Source organism: Eschscholzia californica, unplaced genomic scaffold (assembly GCF_041429995.1).
Source record: "Eschscholzia californica isolate CP2 unplaced genomic scaffold, dmEscCali1.0.p SCAF_2, whole genome shotgun sequence".
Classification (NCBI taxonomy): domain Eukaryota; kingdom Viridiplantae; phylum Streptophyta; class Magnoliopsida; order Ranunculales; family Papaveraceae; genus Eschscholzia; species Eschscholzia californica.
This window is the reverse complement of record NW_028238309.1, coordinates 67,742,531-67,761,151: the sequence shown is the minus strand read 5'-3', so window position 1 is coordinate 67,761,151 and position 18,621 is coordinate 67,742,531. Positions and strand designations below refer to the sequence as shown.

Below are 18,621 nucleotides of genomic sequence, written 5' to 3'. Positions count from 1 at the left end.
ACATGGGCGCTGCAAAGAAAATACTGGGAATGGAGATTAAGAGAGAGCGGTCAAGTAAGAAACTGTACTTGAATCAGAAAGGTTACATCGAACGAGTAGTCTCTCGATTCGGGATGCAGAATGCGAAGGCGGTGTCAACACCTTTGGCACCACACTTCAGGCTCTCGGGAAGACAATCTCCTACTACTACGGTGGAGAAGGATCATATGGATCGTGTACCGTATGCTAGTGCAGTTGGCAGTTTGATGTACGCTATGGTGTGTACTCGTCCGGATATTTCACAGGCAGTCAGTGTGGTTAGTAGGTTTATGGCAAACCCGGGGAAGACACATTGGGAAGCTGTGAAGTGGGTCTTGAGGTACTTGAAAGGTACTGTTGATACGGGTTTGTGCTTTGGTGGAGACACATGTCAGGTAAGCGGTTATGTTGACTCGGATTATGCTGGCGATCTAGATAGAAGACGATCTACTACTGGTTATGTATTTAAGGTACATGGTGCTCCAGTTAGTTGGCGATCGATGTTACAATCTACAGTTGCGTTATCTACTACGGAGGCCGAGTATATGGCTATGGCCGAGGGTGTGAAGGAAGCATTGTGGTTGTGGGGTCTTCTGGATGATCTTGGGATTAAGCAGGAAAGCGTAGATGTATGGTGTGATAGTCAAAGTGCGATTCACTTGGCGAAGAATCAGGTCCATCATGCTCGTACTAAGCATATCGATGTCAGGTATCACTTTGTACGAGATGTCATAGAGGAAGGTGATGTTTCTCTCATGAAGGTACACACAGATGAGAATCCCGCGGACATGTTGACTGAAGTGGTGACGTGTAGCAAGTTTCAGCATTGCTTGGAATTGCTACAAATCGGCTCGTGTTAAGTTGCCCGAAAGGGCGTAATGGCGACAAGGTGATCTTTATGTGAAGGGTTGGTAGAACTACGGTAGGCTTGATCCTGTAAAAGGGTACGTAGGCAACCATGGTCATATGGTGCAGTCGGATGAAGTTACAAGAAGCAGATATATCTTACAAGGAGTATCCTGGTGTTCGTCCAAAATTTGAAGTATATCAAATTGTGTACGAGGTGGAGAATTGTAAGAGGGCAGCCTCCAATTGAGAAGATGGTATAGGCGGTTTAGATGGTATAGGCGGTTTCCCAAAGTAGATTGGTTTCTACTTGTGGCGGTTTAGGTGGCTTCAAATTAGGCAGTTTTCTAAATTGGTTGGTTTCTAATTCCAAGTTAAGGTCGGCTTATATATTATATAAATAGGGGTCTTGAGTCTTTGTAATAATCACCAACAACAACATCAACAACAACTCTTCTTTAGAGAGAGCTAGAGAGAGAGAGCAAGTAAGAGAGAAATTGTGTTCATAGTTTTTGAGCGGTGTTTAATTTCTCGGTCGTCGAAGATTTAGTATAGAAGGTTAATTACTATACGGTACCATCTTGGGACGAACTTGCGGTTGTGTGAGTCGTCTTCATCTATCCTTCAATAAAGATTTCTTGTTCGCCCGAGGACGTAGGCTTCCAAGCCGAACCTCGTTAAATTCTGTTCGCATATTTGATTTTGACTTAGCTTTTCGATTAATCTTCATAATCGGATCAATTTCTAGGATAGGTTCGATAGCTTCCGCGAACTTTCAGTTCTAACAAATGTATTGAATCCGGAATAAAATGATGACACTAGATGAGTATTTGACAGTTTTTAGGTGGGTGTCCAGTCTTTTCGAATGTCGAATGAGTAGTTCATCTCCGAATAGTAACATTTATCATCATAGTCCAAAAACTGGAGATGATTAACAATTTAACATAAAACCATTGAGTATTTTTGGTGAAGATAGAAAACTTTGAAATATAAATCACAATATGATGTTGTGATATGGGTAATGTGCCACACAGAAGTATGTATGTATGTACCTTTGATCGACCAATACATGTGTTCACTTAGGTGGTGTATGTTTTCGTCTTATTGTTTGACCCGTCTTAATTGAATCCATTGATACCCATATTCAACCCAAATTAGTCACTCAAACGAGTCAAACAGAAATAAACATTATGAAATATAACTCGAGTCAATTCATACCTCGAGTTAATTTCAAAATCTGACTTACAACAATGATACTACTTACTTTTGTTCTTGTTGTATATGATCCTCTAACAAAAATACCACAAGGGGTGCTGGGGTGGTGTCTTCAGGCATCTCATGCTTGTAGGGCTCTGCCTGTGGACTAAAAGTTCCAAGCATCTCCTTTCTACTATGAACTGAAACAAAAATGGCTTTTGTTAATCAACAATAGTGGACTATGATTAACACGAAAGTAGCACAATCGCCCAAGAAAATACACACATAATCTAGTAATTGTGGGTTTCAAATGGTCTGAGCTCAAATGGATCACATAGTGAGCACCTTTGAGGCTTTGACGCCCGTTTTCCAAACTGTGTTGGTATACTTTAATCCAGAGACGAAGTTGTTACTGACTTTCAAAGAGAACTGCAAGTTGTATCGAGAATTTTGTTTCAAAGCAAACCATATTCCTTGTGGGTTTACAGTCTCAGGAATCAGAAGAACTATCTCATTTCTACGAGGATAATGGATTATAAAACTCAAAATCTTCACATCTGGCTCCAAAGTTTCTTCAATAATCAAACCGAAAGAACATAAAAAATCGAAATAAACAATACAGAATCCAATTCATGTGTCTTGGAAATAAATAATCAAAACCCATCTTGTTACTTTTTTTTTTTTGACGAGATACCCATCTTGTTACTTGAACTTAATAATTAAACAATTTTGTATCAATATAGGTAAGATATTCTTGGAAAATTTAGAATAGAAAACCACCACCACTTCAGCGAGAGGGGAAATTCTATAAAAAAAAAAGGCCTAGATTCTAGCTAGGACCCACTCCAATTTAGAACAGATGCAACCCATTGTGTTCCTTTGCCTTCATCCATGGTTGACAAAAACTAGCCAGGACGAGCCTTAAATTTGGAACCTAAGATTAATTACTATAAATTAATGTTGTGAATCCAGTAATGATGTGGTAGGCTAGTGGGTCTGACATTACCTGAGAGAATCCAAAGCCTGGTGGTGGTGAGGAGAGTACCTTGTTAGACACATCATGTCTTGGCATGATCAACTTAGAATTTAGTACGCGGTCTCAACTTCAGTATTTTTGTTGGTCTAGAGAAGAATGAAAATGTATATGAGTAACTTCATTCATTCTTTTCAACAACAAAAAAAGAAAACTTCATTCATTCTAGAACAAATTGTAGCTTCAAAATATCTCAGGAATCACTACATTACTCCAAAGTTACTACAAAATGATAGTCTTTTCACAATTTTTTTATACGGGTATTTTTCAATCAAATCTTATTAGCACGTACATACAAAGATGCATTTCAATATTTTTGGTACAATGCTTTAATTACTATACAAATATCAACTAAATTATTGGATAAACTTTTTAGGTGAAAACATCATCACCCATTTACACAATAAAACACACGATCTAGAAAATATATTTTTTTTTTCGAAAATTCAAGTCCATGCCTTATACAAGCTTTAAAAAGAAGGTAAAACTTAGAGACACACCTATATTACAGTATCCTCATTTGTCCAATTCCATAGAGAAAAATATCCCCATTAAAATTTTTCCAATTCTAAATTGTTGTGTGTGTGCCCCCTTGTCCCTACTACTACTACTACCCTAATTCCATCCCCATCCATCTTTAAAATAGTCAAAATCCAGTATTCATCCTTAGATAAGACACGACAGAGACGGATAGAAGAGTTTTAGAGAGAGAGAAAAAGAGAGAAGAAGGTTTAGAGAGAGAGAGAGAGAGAGAGAGTTTTAGGTCAACAAGGGGGGAGAAAGGGAGGGAGGGAACTCATTTTCGAGTTTCCGTTTTTTCCGTTACAATTTTTAATAGTATTTGTTGTGTTTTCTTGTCTGGTAAATGCTTGAGAGAGAATGGTGTCCGACCAAGACTTGGCTAACACCGTTGAGAGTCTTTTTCGTCACTCAAACAACCCTAATCAATTCACAACCCTTAACTCTGTTATTCAACATTTGGAATCCAAACTAGGGTTAGATCTTTCTCACAAAGCTGGTTTCATCCGTGATCATATCCAACTTCTTTTCTCTCATCCTCCTCCTTCTCCTCATTCTCCACACCACCAGCACCACCATCCTCAACCACCACCACCACCGCCGCCACCTCAAAGAGATCATCATCATTTTGCCCATCACCCTCAATTTCAGAATACCCACTCTCAGATCCCTTCTCATTTCGCCCTTCATCATCAACAACAACAGCAGCGTCATCACTATGAAGAGCTCAACTTCCAGAGACCTCCCCATCCTCACCAACACCACCACCCAAACCTGCAACTCCACCACCATCATCATCCCAACGCTCCCTCACACCCATTGCAGTTTCAGCAGCAGCAGCAGTCACGATCTCATCCTCAGACGCAGAAGAATGTTAAAACAACTGAAACCCCCCCTACAGAAAGGTTCGTTTCCCCCCACCCTCTTTTCGTTTTGTATTTGCTTATTTCAGTTAAGTACTTTTGATTTAGGGTTTCTGTTTGAATTTCACAAATCAAGTTTTTTGTTTCTTATTTGGGCTTATGATGTTGATATTTGAAAAATTAGGGTTTTGAACTACACTTTTTTTTTTTGAGCTTATGTTTGGTGACTTTTGATTTCTTACCAAACTTGTAGCTAGTGAAGTTATTTGATTGATTATTTTAGTTTGTTTTCTGTTAGAAAAATGAATTTGTCATGTTAGCAGTTTTAGTTTATTATCAACCCTAATTATGTTACTTTCAGTAATTACAAATATGAAGTTATGGACAAGTACCCTACTTAGAGAACTTCATTCGGATTTGATGCTTAATTACACCTTTTTAGTTTACTTACTCATTCGGTTGAAAAGTTTACTTACTCATTCGGTTGAAAATTTGTGAAAACCCGAAGCTGAGAGTGCCATTATACCAAACAATTGGGGTAAAGCTCTAATCCACCGTTGATACAGGAATGTACGAACATATTCGTTAACTAAAATCATGGTCAAGCTTTGGGTATAGTACCACTGCTCATTTTGCATTATCAATCGCTATCATGCATTGAAAGGTTACTTTGGGTGAAGTTGTAGTCAGATACTATATTATCTTTACTTTGTGTAAACCATGCTGTGATTCCATCTTCATTCTTACTGGCTTCCATTGGCGTGTATGGTACGGGCTAATGATGGTTCTTAAATACGACTTGAAAATATTATAGAGAAGGTTGATGATGTGGGTTAGCAAAAATTTAGAAACTTCAACTCCGTAAGATAAATGTGTGAACGCCACATGTACAATCAGTAGTAAATTATTATATCTATTACAGTACAAAAATTGTTTGGGTAAGATTCGAGACCCGAAAGAAGGTAAGAGTTTGTAGAATCTACTCTCCCATGAAATAGTATGGTTTCACTTTCGGGAAACAATATATAAGGCAATTTCTGATGGAGTTACGGACTGCGGTTGATCTGATAGTGCTAAAGCAGTGACTCTAGGCCTTTATTTAGTTGGGCTATAGGCCTTAAGAGTTTGAGTGGGCTATAGGCCTTAAGAGTTTGAGTGGGCTATAGGCCAGGTCATGTTAGAGTTTGAGTGGGCGGGTAGCAAGCTTATCACATCTTTGATGTATTCAATGGCAATTGTACGACAATGTAATCGGTTTCCAAAAAAAAATAAAAATAAAGCAGTGACTCTAAGTTTGGTGTATTGTTGGGCAAATATAAAACATTGGACATATTCTATCTCTTTTGGGGATTTTACTAGTAACTGGGAGGCCAAATTCCCAACAATGTAATTCTTGTTTAGTTTTGTCTTCTTTAGTTGGGTCTCTTGAACCATTTCTGTTTGAATATTTGTTGACATATTAATACAATCTGTCTCTCTTCTTGTAGTGAAAAAGAAGATTATATGATTATCACTAACTTACTATTCTTTGCAGTGCTCCACCAAAAAGACGAGCTGGTACAGGGGGTCTGAATAAAGTCTGTGGTGTTTCACCTGAACTTGAGGCCATTGTCGGTTCACCCACAATGCCGAGGACTGAGGTTGTTACTTTAGTCGACCTAATTTTGTTTCCCTTGAAGGCCTAGTTCTCATTTATGAATACTTGATATGTTCTTAAAATCTTATCTCTGGTTCAGATTGTAAAGCAACTATGGGCATATATAAGGAAACACAACCTTCAGGATCCAAGTAACAAAAGAAAGATAATTTGCAATGATGAGCTTCGACTAGTGTTTGAGACAGATTCAACGGACATGTTCAAGATGAACAAGTTGCTCTCCAAGCATATTATACGTCTTGAACCCCCAAGTATGTATACTCTGTAAGGTATTCTGTCTTCGCCTTTTCCTCTGACCTGGTTAAAGTTATATATTTCTTATTTTTGCAGAAGAGGAGGGTCCAGATAAAAAACGAGCAAAACTAGAAGTAGAATCTACAAGTGAAAGCAATGTAGCTGGTTCGTCTCCTGATATGATGTCTGAAGCACTTGCCAAATTTTTTGACTCCGAAAGCAGGGAAATGCCCCAGACTGAGGCTTTAAGACGAGTCTGGGAGTACATACAAGTTAATCACTTGGAGGTAGTTACCATAATTAGTTTACCTCCTTATCATAATTAGTTTCCCTTCGGTTCTCCTGTCCTTGATTATGGTTCCAGAATATCACGACACTCTGACTATATACACGCTTTTAGCAACATATCTCGGAATTATCGACAAATGAGGAACTCTCCTGTATTTTGGCTTTTTTATGTGTGCATTTTTATCAATTTCTATCACATGTTTCCTCTTAGATTGAGTATTTAACATATCTCCATAAACTGCATAGCTTCTGCATTCCAAACTACTAAGACCTCCTTTCTTCAGTATTTTTTTTTCATTACTGAGTTTGATAGTTCTTGTTGCTTTTTATTGAAGTGAAAATTGGTAATTTATCCAATAGCAAATTTTGATGTTATTTATCCCTTTTCATAGGACCCTACTAATTCAATGGTGGTAATATGTGATTCAAAGCTTCAAGAGCTTTTCGGATGTGAAAGCATTTCTGCCCTGGGAGTAACTGAAATGTTGGAAAGCCATTTCGTTAAGCAGTCATAACAGGTTTAGTATCTAATCTGTTTATACTTCATAGTTTCCATAGAATCTTTTGATCATCAATTTTGTAATGCTATATCTACCGACTGACCTGTAGTTCTGGTCATTATTCACACCCTTTCTTTCCATTTATCTTCTAGATAGGTTCATATTCTTTTGTTCATTATATCCGAGTATAGATCCAACACTCTGTAGGATCTGTCGACCTGATTGTTCAGCCATACCGACGACCTGTTTCTCCCTCTCCCTACCAGCCCGCCCATAGCTGTAATGACCTGTGGTTCTTGTTTGTTTCAACGGGCAAAGACTCACTGATACCATAAACGCGGAAACTTAGCTAAAGCCCCACAACTGACCGAGATATATAATGCTCCACGAGTCTCTCTTTCTAGAATTGCTCGTGTTGTTTGAGATTTTTGAACTACGTATGATTTATATTGATGTTCTTCCTGTGTTTGATGCAGATATACCGTGGTAGTGCCATAGAGTCAGGTCTGACAGTACAGCAGATACTCGTAGTTAAACCATCTGACTTGTTATGCTTTCTATTTATTAGAAACTACACAATGAACCCTTTGTTTTTTCTTCTGTTTTAACTTAGTAACAATCAGATTATGTTATGAAAGAAGCCATGTTGTTGATAGTTGATACTTGATATTATATTCCCTGTTCTTGGGTTCTGATTTTCTAAGTCTTCATTATTACTGCATTTTCCATTCTAATTCTTTCATGGAGGAACAGAAAGGGCGCGTCAGGTTTGCTGTAAGCTTAGACTGCACACGCGTTCTTATTCCTTCATGGAGGAACAAAAAGTGCGGGTCCATTGCTCCAAGCTTAGACTGCACATGAGTTTCTCACCTCTTTCCTACGGGGACAATGCGAAAATTAGGCGAAACTGAGCCCTAAATAAGTATGTATTCTTCTTAAAAGCTGGATTCAGCAGGTCTCGAGTAATTGGAGCTTTTATATCAAATCTTCTGCACCGAAAACAACTCTAAGTTGCAGACGGGGGTAGAGAGACCTAAACCAAAAATATTCAACTGAAGAATAAATCTGCTCATTTATATAATGATAACAAAGTTGATAAACTTCACATGATGAAGAAATAAAAACAAACCTAATTACACCTGAACTACGCGGGATACACCAGCAACTCTCTCTCTTCTTCCCCCCCCCCCCCCCCCCCCCCCCACCCAAAAACATTTAGAAAGAGAATTCGCCATGCAGATGAACAGAACATCGATAATTTGGACCCTTTAAGATGGAATCAGCTTGGAAATTCAACTTAAAGTCCAAGATGAGTACATTTTCGATGTATTCCTAATTGGAACTTGACAACCCTCTAGACTGACTGAAACAATAGTTAACGACAGGGACCTCCAAAGACTGGCCTCATGTAAGCGTCATCAAACCTCCTCCAATATGAGTGTATGGTGTATACTGGCCTTTCAAGTAACATAGATAGACTGTTCTTAGCGCGAAGAATATTAGTTGTTGCAGATTCATCAAATGAGAGTAAGGGCAGACTCGTGTCATGGTTCGGAGAATTGTGTTCCGTGTTGTGGTTATCTGTTGCTTGTGGTGGAAGCAGAAACACTATTAGCGGCTTCGTTAGGAACCCAAACACCTGCACCCAAAAAATTGTTATAATTCTGGAAAACCCTGAACCCTAATATCTCAAAGACGAGCAAGTTCGGTTAAGAGTTGAACCAGAGTTGTAAAGAGGACGACAAAAACGGTAGTGGTGACCATGGTAGCATCTAGTGGATTTGTCGTAACACCCGAGAATGTGAACTTCACAAACCAATAGAGAACAAGTACGAATTCTCAATCATTATTAGTCATAGTTTGAAAACAAGAAACTGTTGGGGTTATAAGTTGCTTACCTGATTGAAAGCCAAGGCAATAGAAACTGCTCCTCTCATAAGACCAGCCCACCAAATTACGATCTAGTTAAAAATTATCAAGTACAAGTTGAAAAGCATTGGTAAGCAACTAATCGTTCAACATAATTTAAACTTGAAGATTATAGAAGGTTAAATGCGGCGATCTGACCTGATGTTTGAATGTGATTGATACTCGTTCATAACTTTTATTCATATAATTGGATAAAACAGATAGAGGAAACACAAATGCAGCTCGACCGACTGATATAAGAAAAATAATGATGGAATACAGGCCGATACACGTCTTGATGCTGCAAGAATGTAACATGTATATTAACGGTACAATTCAAGGGTATATATGGTGTAATAGAAAGAAGACGTTACCTTGTTTTGCTAACTTTCCATTTCTCCACATCAAAAGCATCCATTCCCACGTATAAGAATATAAATGTTTCTGCTATGAATGACATTGTTGCAAATGCATGCCTGCAGAATGGGTTAAAGTTCTACTAAGATCACGAATTACTAAATGGTTTGAGTGAACGAACATGCGATTCTCCACCGGCCTAACAATAATAACAAGCTCTAGACGATGTATTGCCAAAATTCAGTTTGATCATACTTGCCTGGTTGTGATTCTTGAGTTTTCCGTAACATTATGCCATGCATAATGTGACATCACAATCCCGCAAAAGAAGACAGTGAGAATACCGCTCAAATGTGACAGCTGCACTTTTATATGAAATGGAGTTACATACATAGTATTTGTGTTTTGGACAGGCTCTGAGTTCACTCAATGTTACCTCGGCCAACATGTATGAGAGATACGCCATTAAGACCATTATAGCAATTTCGCGATCAGTTGAATGCCTAGACAACACGTATACGTGCTATGGTTAGGAAAGTCGAGTATGTATCACCAAACGACAAGCACATATATGGATAAACACAAACCTGAAAAGAAAAAAAATTAACTTTTGAATCGAACTGTGAATAGAGAGTATTCACTTACCTACCGAAGTAGAAGGCTTTAAGAGCATAAGCCGTTAGAAGACCAGTCTACACAAATGAAGACAAAAGTAATAATACCAATTGCCGATACTTGAGCAGAAAAGATAAGATACCCTAAACCCTAATATCGAATAGTAGAGAACTGAATGTTTGGTTCATTAAGGCTTAGGCATAGATATGTACTTACAACAACTCCAAGGACAGTGCTCATGAAAAATAAGTAGAGGAAATCTCCAAATACGCGAAGGGAAGCCCGTCCACCAAATTCCGAAACGTTGATTTTTTGGATCGCATTGAAAAGGACGACAGATGTTGCATCATTCACTACTCCTTCCCCAAAAACAAGGCTGTACAGCAAAGGAGTTTCATCTTGGCTAAGAACCTTCAAGGAAATGTGCTAGTAGTTAAAGATTCGGCTTTTCAAGTGAATAACACAAAAAAAAAAATGGTCTGATAATTAATCTAACTTACTTGAAGCGTACATACGGTATCTGTTGATGAAAAAATGGTTCCGATAGCTAAATCGAGATAATGAAAATTATAGAGGTTATTAGTAGCCAAAATTAAATTGAGAAGAAAAAACGGGTTAGCATACTCAGACCGCGAAAACCTATAAGAGCGAAAGAGACATATATACCTAGATAGTCTTGAATACTGAGACCGCGAAACCCTATCTTTGGGAACAACCACCACGCACCTATCTCGAACAATTAAAAATACATTACACATCACATCTAGTGTTTACAAAACCACTATGGGAAATATTTAGTGAAACCTCAACCAAAGCAAAATGAATATAGATATTACCGGCTGAAATGATAACAGTGGAAATGAAAACACCAACTACTCCGAATAAGATGATGGTTGAAAAGTTGCGAAAGAATTGCTTCTTTTTGACCTGAAACCTGTTGAAATTTAATGAGTCAAGCGGCAACCCTTAGGAATAACTAATATATGATGAACATAATAATTAATATAGAGAGAGATTAGTGGTTAACTTGCCCAGCATTAAAGATAATGGGTGGAAGGAGATAAATGAAGAACAATTCCTCGTCGAATCTTAGAATGTGAGAACTTGATCCTTTGCTCAAAAGTAAGATTATAACTCCAGTGATACATCCCTGGTTATTAACAAATAAATACTCCATTAGATGCACAAGAAAAATTGTACCAATGGCGATTATGAACGTAATGTGTGTTGGGAAAGTGCCCTGAATATGGGATGAATAGCTACCATGAGAAAGCCCAAATATTTGACCCAATTAGGTCTAGTAGTAGTCACCAAAATATAAGTTTACATAAATTAATTTCCTCTAGCAAAAACAGGACATAATCAAATTCTATACCTTTATAAAAACAGACCAATTAAGATCTCCCTCCTAAGAATGAATGCACACACACACTTAAAAGGCCTCTGTTTATAAACTTTAAATAGAGTCATTTTAATGGAGCTGAATCAATTTCATATGTTCTCATGAAATCAATAATATTACGTAGTAGTTAGTGCCCTCCACCCATCAAAATCATTTTTATTTTAGACAAGGTAAAATAGATTCATTGATGAGAAGATAAAAAAAAAAACACAACAACCATGGTGGAAACCAAGAAAATAATAAGAATGATCATCAGTACTTTAAGTGCACCATGGAAAGAAATGATAAAAATGAAATCTAGAGAGAGAGAGAAACAGAGAGAGAGTGACTACTTACAACCAAAATGGCAGTGATAGATTCATTAACCCATCGATTTTCTTCAAGTAAGTGACCAATGACTATACAAAGACAGAGTATAGCCACAAATAATGAAATCGAAAATACATGAGCATGATCTGCTTCATTAACTACTACTCCTGATAATCTTAATACTGATCCATAAAGGGAACCACCAACTAACCCCATTTATTCACACACAACATTTATTATCCAAAACAACAAACAAACTTCTGGGTAATCAAAATTTATTCTCTTCTTCCTCTTTCTTCAAATGAAAATGAAAATGAAAATGAAAAAAAACAGAGGAGGAGGAGGAGATCTCTCACTCACGTGTCATGGGTACTCTGTTTTTTTGCATGATATGGTTTCTTGTTAATTAGACACGTCCTTTCTAACTCTCACAGGATGAGGAACCTGTTGATTTGTCCATATCTCTTTCTCTGCTCTGAAACTTGGGTTATTACAAGCCCTAACCTTTTCTTTCTCTAGATTCCACTCATCTCTTCCCCTATTCATTCACTAACTATGCAACCTCTTTGTTTTTGGTTACGTCATTGCCGGGTCCTACCGGCGAAGAAGCAATTTCGGGCAAAACCTAAAATTTTTGCATATACCCAGGGAATCTGTTTGGACGGACCTATGTAGGGGTGGGAATTGGGCTGGTAGGGGCGTCCATGGGCACTTAAAGCATCGGGCCGGGCGGGTCGGACACCAAATTTCAATGGCTATTAGGGTAAGCGGGTTAACCGGGCGGACAATTTTGAAACTCGCCTTGCCCATTACCCGCCCAAGCCCATTAAGAAGCTCGGGTAATTCGGGTATGGGCGGGTAAGCTCATTACTTGAAAAAAATCGTTTTTTTTTTTTTTCTTTTATAAAGTCTCCAAACACTTTCCCTAATTCTAAAGAGACAATTTGGGATTAAAACTAGACATTATTTGTTTGTTCTTTTTAGGAATTCGATCTCACATTGGTAACTAATGAAGAATTCTCATGAGATACAATATAAACTTATCCCTATCCTTGCTCCTTCAAAGCCAAACACTACTTCAGTAACCTATTAGGAATTCTCTTAGGTCATTGCAAAACAATGCATTGGGTTCGTATGGTTGTCCTTAAACATATTGTTTACCATCTTAACTAGGCTTAGCAACATGGGCAGTTGGACTTCATCAACCCAAAAAGTTGATGTAATTTGGTTGGTTATCATAGGACGACGTTAAATGGGTGCGAGCATGGGCGGGTGCACGGGTAGAGGTTTTAATCCATGCCCGTCCACTAAAACTTGGTGGGCTGAACGGGTTGTACCCAAGACGGGCGCGGGCGTCCATGGTTCTCGTTGGGCTCGGGTGCCCGTAGACGGGTGCCGACTCATGGGCAAAATTCCCACCCCTAGACCTATGTATTGGTGGAAGGTAAAACCGTCGTGGTAATTAATAGTGGGTGGTGTCAAAAGGGCTGGTCCGCCAAAAATCGGCTCGCGATAGGCCATGGGCTGACTTGACTCGACCCACTTGGTTAAACAGGTGGTGTCTGGTTGTTTAGATATATATGCAACTCAATAAATAAATAATTCAGTCTGAATTTGTCAACAACCCTTGGTTAAAGTGGTAAGAAGTATAGTCTTCCATTCTAGAGGTCAAGGGTTCGAGACAGGCGCATGGAGTTTATGTGCTTTTCATAAGGTGGTAACATGACTAGGTGTAGTACATAACATTAGCGCATGGAGTTTGTACTGATAAAATTCGATATCTTTCTTTTTTCCTAAAGCAATGTTATATACAAAAACAAGATTGTAATGATAATATAAATTTTGTTGGATATATTAGTGTGTAAAATTATGGAACAAGCTTAACAACACAAGCGAACAAAAAAAAAACATTACTACATGTATACCCATCGGCCATCTCGTGAAAAAAAACTTTACTTTTAATATTGAGTGTTGTTCTTCTCACTTTATCTATGACTAATTACAGATGATCCACTTCAACAAAAAAAAAAAAAAAAAAATTACAGATGATCCAAGAAGGTAAACCTAAATGGGGTTCCAAAAATCAAATCCTCAATCGATTGGATGTTAGAGGAGATCCAATATCAATTTGACTGCCTTTTATATATAATATCACCTCTTCATCAAAAAAAAAATATATATAATATCACCTTCCTTTTTTGCTAACGTTTTCTTTATCTATTCCTTACGATTCTCCCCTGGTAATAAATAACGTCCCTTAAAATCTCTCTTCGCCCTACAAATTGGAGACACATTTCTCTCTGTGCTCGATACTCTCTCTCTCACTTTCTCACTCTAAAAATGGAGACGACTAACATTATTAGAGCAACCTCACCTAGGGTTTATGTTCCGACCATCAAATCCACACAGAATCTCATGATCAGAAGATTAATCTCTTGTACTGGATCTCCTCCTCCATTCCAAGAGAAGATTAATCGAAGATCTCCTATTTCTTTACGACGTTGTATTCGACCTCAACAGGTTCGTACTACTGATCTTCTTCTATTTATTTCCCCACCTCACTTTTGAGTTTATTAAGGGGATTGCTTTTTGGATTTGCTTACTCTTTTAAATTTCAGTTTGAATGAAAAAGTTCTAATTTTTATTTCAATTCCTTTTATCAATATAATTCAAATTACATTCTTCAGTGATTATTGGGGCTAGGGTTTTTTAGTTGGGAATAGTGACTATTGGTTTTTGGATGTTTAGCTTCTAAGATGTGACTATGTCAATAAACTATTTAAGTCTAAATTATAGAGTGATTCAGTTGGATAATCTCACATTGGTCGTGGAAGGGGCATGGTGTGAGTTTGTAAGTGTGGGGAAAAACCTTACCTCTTGAGCTAGCTTTTGGGGGTTAACTGGTGAGAGAGGCCCAAGACCACCCAACACTGGTATCAGAGCACAGGTATAACAATTCCAGTCAATGTGTGAGGGGGAGATTGTTGGGATATTCCCACATTGATTTTGGAAGGGGCATTGGTGCCCAGTTTATAAGTGTGGGAAAAAGCCTTACCTCTTGAGCTAGCTTTTGGGGTGTGAGAGGCCCAAGACCACCCAACAGATTCTATTCAACATGTAGTAAATTGAGTGAAAATGTGAAGTATTTCACTATTTCCCTGTCATGGTTTGTTTTGGTACCTTGCAGTCTATGTCGAAGGATTCACCAGTGACAACAATTTCACCAGCTACTATTGATTATGAGAATGCCCTCAAAACCAAGGAGTGGGAAGTGGGTAAGTTTCAAGAGGAGATAGCTTCCGCCCAGGGAATTAGAATCAGAAGAAGACCTCCCACTGGACCTCCTTTGGATTATGTCGGACCTTTTGAGTTCCGATTACAGAATGAAGGGAACACTCCTCTTAACATTTTGGAGGAAATAGTTTGGAACAAGGATATGGAAGTTTCGCAGGTACTTTCAGATTCTGGTTTTTGAAACCATAAAGTTTCTTTTATTACTCTCTGCTAGCTGACTCTTTAACTTTAGCTAATTTGTCGATTTTCTAGTTAAAGGAGAGTAAGCCATTGTCTTCACTAAAAAAAGCACTAGATAGTGCTCCTCCAATTAGAGATTTCGTTGGAGCTTTACGAAATTCTCATCAGAGAACGGGGTTACCTGCTTTAATTGCTGAAGTAAAGAAGGCTTCTCCAAGCAGAGGGGTGTTGAGAGAGGATTTTGATCCTGTAAGTCTGTTCCATTAGCTCTTCTATTTATTAGATTATTTGATTTACTTACTTTTGAGGTTGTGTTCGGATAATATTAGTAAATTCTTTTGTTTTGTATGAACAATGTAAAAAAGTCTCATCACTTTCAATTATGTTAATTTGTTTCGTTTTGATTAGACTATAAAACTACCAGTTTAATCTCAGCAGACTAATTTAATAAACAATCACAGGCATCCAAAAGGAGATTTTATCTGATTTTGGATACTTAGTGTTAGACTTGATTAATAAGTCTGTCTTTATTTGTCGCTGCTTAGAACTCCCAAACTTGAGCTAAGCCTGAGCTTCAAATCACAAAAAGGGAATTGATACAGACTGCGCTAGTGATTAAAGTGCAACTGTGCAGTGATCCTGACATGTTATATCGAGTCACTAGAAGCAATTGCAAACAATCGTTTGACTGAATTTGAAATGCCAATAATTGACTTGGTTCATGAATTTATTTAATGTTTGCATATTTAAAAAACATCAAGACTCCGAGCAACAACTCGAGCTTCAACTGACGAAATAATAGAGTATCAAAGAGTCTACAGTATCAAAGAGTAGCTTGACTAACAATGTAGCTCCCTCTGACATGTCTAATAGAAAAGGCATTTCGAACGTGGACTACCTGAAAAATGCATCAAATGATGATGATTTTCCGTTTTATGTAATGTGCTTTCTTTTTTACTACACAGGTTAATATAGCTCAGTCATATGAGAAAGGAGGAGCAGCATGTCTCAGTGTTTTAACAGATCAGAAATACTTCCAGGTATTTGTTTTATGTACGTGTATGACATTTTCTTGAATTCCAGAACGACATGGTGGATTTTGATCGATTTATAAATCACTCAAAACATTACCTTTTTAGTAACAAACTTGAATTATCGTTATTGAAGGGAAGCTTTGAGAATCTAGAGAAAATACGCAGTGCTGGAATACAGGTAAAAAATTTCGAACTTCTATTTTCTTGATTTGTAGTGTCTACTTGTCGAATGTTTTTTCTGCCTGTGAGTAACTTACTTTTTCATGAAGCACAGTGTCCTCTTCTCTGCAAAGAATTCATAATTGATGCATGGCAAATTTATTATGCTCGCACAAAAGGAGCTGATGCTGTTCTACTGATCGCTGCTGTGTTGCCTGATCTTGATATCCAATACATGGTTAAGATCTGTAAAATTCTTGGGTTGGCAGCTCTGGTTGAGGTCTCTACATAGTTTTTACTTTCTCACAATTCACAATTCTTGGAGTTGTTCATGTGCATTGTCTTGCGGAGAATTTCTATCCCCTTCACAGTTGGATGATAAAAGAGAAGTGAGCTAACTGTTACGCCTGATTCTTTCCAGGTGCATGATGAAAGAGAAATGGATCGTATGCTAGGAATAGACGGTATTGAACTCATAGGCATTAACAACCGTAATCTTGGTAAGATAGGCAAACCCACCCTTTTGAAAAATGTCTGCTTTTTTGTTCTCCAACATGATTATAGACTTTCATAACTTTGTATGATATTTGGTACTGTTCTGTTTTGTTATTTGCTGAACTTACTTCTATTGATCAAAGAACAACAGAAGAGCACGTAGGTGCACATAATAAATTTTGGTCGCTTAATAATGAGATTATGCTTGTCCGACCGACAGAAACATTTGAGGTTGATATTAGTAACACAAGGAAGCTTCTTGAGGGAGATCGTGGGGAAGCTATCCGTGAAAAAGGAATCATCGTAAGTAATACTAAGTTAAACGTCGTATTACAATGATATTTGTATCTCACATGGAACTAACTACTCATCGTGATACAACACTTCAGGTAGTTGGGGAATCAGGTTTGTTTACTCCTGATGATATTGCTTATGTACAAGATGCAGGAGTTAAAGCGGTACGACCTTCTAACATTTTCCCTTGAGTATTTATTTGTATAGCCAATTTCCCGTAGGGTAAACCAGAATAAAATGTCTAGGTCCTCCTCTACTTTTATTGTCAATTGATTGTGAGTTGGATGATTACAAACTTAACATGGTATCACACAACTAGGCTCAACTCGGTTCGAATGTAAGTAGTTATTCTAAGACTGAAAATGATGTGTATTATGAAATTGCAGGTATTGGTGGGGGAATCGATAGTGAAACAGAATGATCCAGGGAAGGGAATTAGTGGACTGTTTGGGAAGGATATTTCTCCATAACTTTTTTTTTTTTTTTCTGATGAGCTATATTTCTCCATAACTTGATGTTCTTTTTTCCATAACTGTTTGGTAAAAAGAGAAAGAAAGAGAGAGACCACATACACAGAAAAGAATAAGGAAGTGTTGTATTATGTATGTTGTCAAAGAAGTTTTGAATGAATAGAAAGAGATGCTTCCTCCCTCCTAGTTTAGTCTTAGTCTAGGTCCTCTAGGAGGAGAAGGAAGGATCCCCCATTGATGTTTTTTTTTTTTTTTTTTTTTTTTTTTTGCAAAAGAGATATTTCCATTGATGTTAATATATGTTTCTCTCTAATCCCGGCCGTCCGAAACCGAATTGAAGAAAAAAAACAAAATGGGGGTGAATTGGTGCCACATCATCAATCAATTGAGAACACAGTCACTACTGATGCCAGATTGGGGAGCTTGCCACCTCAATGATTAGAGAAGCAGACACGTAGGTAGGTAGGAGTCTATCTTTGACACATAAGCGAGTAGCCAACAATTACTTAAAACAGTAGTAGTAGAGTAGATCAACTACTAGTGTTTTTTTTTTTTTTTGATGATAAGATCAACTACTAGTGTTAGTGTGTGTTACAGTAATATAGAGAGAGTGAGGGTGGTATAAGTTATTAGAAGCAGAGGGAGAGGATTGAAGAAGCAAATCAATGGCAATGGAAGGAGATATGAAAAAGGGATCATTGAAGCAGGAAGAAGCTGATGGAGTAATACCGGCATCATCTAGTAACAAGGAAGAAGAAATTGAGAAGAAGAAGAAGAAGCAAGAAGCAAGTGATGGTTTACATAAAGAACAAGTAGGTGATGAAGATAGGGAGGATAAGGAGGTTGGTGAAGAAGGAAAAGAGAGAAGAAGAAAGGTGGGAGGAGAAACAAGAGGAGGAGGAGATGATGGTTCATGTGGTGCTGGAGATACTTCTCATGGGGCAAAACA

General features: G+C 37.8%; 3 protein-coding genes across 4 annotated transcripts; 2 read left to right on the top strand and 1 right to left on the bottom strand.

Annotated features, from left to right (window-relative positions):
* Nucleotides 1–3,529: 3,529 nt before the first annotated feature.
* On the top strand, nt 3,530–7,850 carry LOC147560668 (uncharacterized). Its single transcript, XM_086664461.1, has 6 exons — nt 3,530–4,518; nt 6,011–6,116; nt 6,213–6,384; nt 6,464–6,654; nt 7,048–7,173; nt 7,632–7,850. Exons 1-5 carry the CDS (start codon nt 3,974–3,976, stop codon nt 7,168–7,170), a joined length of 1,137 nt encoding a protein of 378 aa, XP_086520587.1. The 5' UTR covers nt 3,530–3,973; the 3' UTR covers nt 7,171–7,173; nt 7,632–7,850.
* Nucleotides 7,851–8,208: 358 nt separating this feature from the next.
* NHX3 (Na+/H+ (sodium hydrogen) exchanger 3) lies at nt 8,209–12,393 on the bottom strand. The gene is made up of 14 exons (XM_086664456.1): nt 11,774–12,393; nt 11,067–11,185; nt 10,872–10,969; nt 10,702–10,761; nt 10,536–10,582; nt 10,252–10,446; nt 10,066–10,112; nt 9,857–9,923; nt 9,680–9,780; nt 9,438–9,539; nt 9,223–9,364; nt 9,054–9,116; nt 8,878–8,961; nt 8,209–8,794 (listed from the first exon to the last, which is right to left on the bottom strand). The coding sequence occupies exons 1-14, from the start codon at nt 11,960–11,962 to the stop codon at nt 8,531–8,533; spliced, it is 1,578 nt and encodes a 525-aa protein (XP_086520582.1). The 5' UTR covers nt 11,963–12,393; the 3' UTR covers nt 8,209–8,530.
* A 1,394-nt stretch (nt 12,394–13,787) lies between these two features.
* On the top strand, nt 13,788–17,912 carry LOC147560666 (indole-3-glycerol phosphate synthase, chloroplastic-like). Of its 2 annotated transcripts, none has more exons than XM_086664457.1 (10): nt 13,788–14,266; nt 14,934–15,197; nt 15,293–15,469; nt 16,186–16,260; nt 16,388–16,432; nt 16,529–16,693; nt 16,835–16,913; nt 17,129–17,211; nt 17,298–17,366; nt 17,589–17,912. In XM_086664457.1, the coding sequence occupies exons 1-10, from the start codon at nt 14,087–14,089 to the stop codon at nt 17,670–17,672; spliced, it is 1,221 nt and encodes a 406-aa protein (XP_086520583.1). In that variant the 5' UTR covers nt 13,788–14,086; the 3' UTR covers nt 17,673–17,912. The 2 variants fall into 2 exon arrangements, with proteins under 2 accessions (XP_086520583.1, XP_086520584.1); XM_086664458.1 differs by having other exon boundaries at nt 13,951–14,784; nt 14,890–15,197.
* Nucleotides 17,913–18,621: the final 709 nt, after the last annotated feature.

Excerpts from the sequence above, each read along its gene's own strand:
- LOC147560668 (XM_086664461.1), top strand. The coding sequence starts at position 3,974 with ATGGTGTCCGACCAAGACTTGGCTAACACCGTTGAGAGTCTTTTTCGT. Across the intron at positions 6,117-6,212 it reads CCACAATGCCGAGGACTGAG|ATTGTAAAGCAACTATGGGC; the intron begins GTTGTTACTTTA and ends TCTCTGGTTCAG. Across the intron at positions 6,655-7,047 it reads TACAAGTTAATCACTTGGAG|GACCCTACTAATTCAATGGT; the intron begins GTAGTTACCATA and ends CCCTTTTCATAG.
- NHX3 (XM_086664456.1), bottom strand. The coding sequence starts at position 11,962 with ATGGGGTTAGTTGGTGGTTCCCTTTATGGATCAGTATTAAGATTATCA. Across the intron at positions 10,762-10,871 it reads CACTGTTATCATTTCAGCCG|GTGCGTGGTGGTTGTTCCCA; the intron begins GTAATATCTATA and ends TGTTCGAGATAG. Across the intron at positions 8,795-8,877 it reads TCGTCCTCTTTACAACTCTG|GTGTTTGGGTTCCTAACGAA; the intron begins GTTCAACTCTTA and ends TTTTGGGTGCAG.
- LOC147560666 (XM_086664457.1), top strand. The coding sequence starts at position 14,087 with ATGGAGACGACTAACATTATTAGAGCAACCTCACCTAGGGTTTATGTT. Across the intron at positions 15,198-15,292 it reads AGGATATGGAAGTTTCGCAG|TTAAAGGAGAGTAAGCCATT; the intron begins GTACTTTCAGAT and ends TCGATTTTCTAG. Across the intron at positions 16,433-16,528 it reads TACGCAGTGCTGGAATACAG|TGTCCTCTTCTCTGCAAAGA; the intron begins GTAAAAAATTTC and ends CATGAAGCACAG.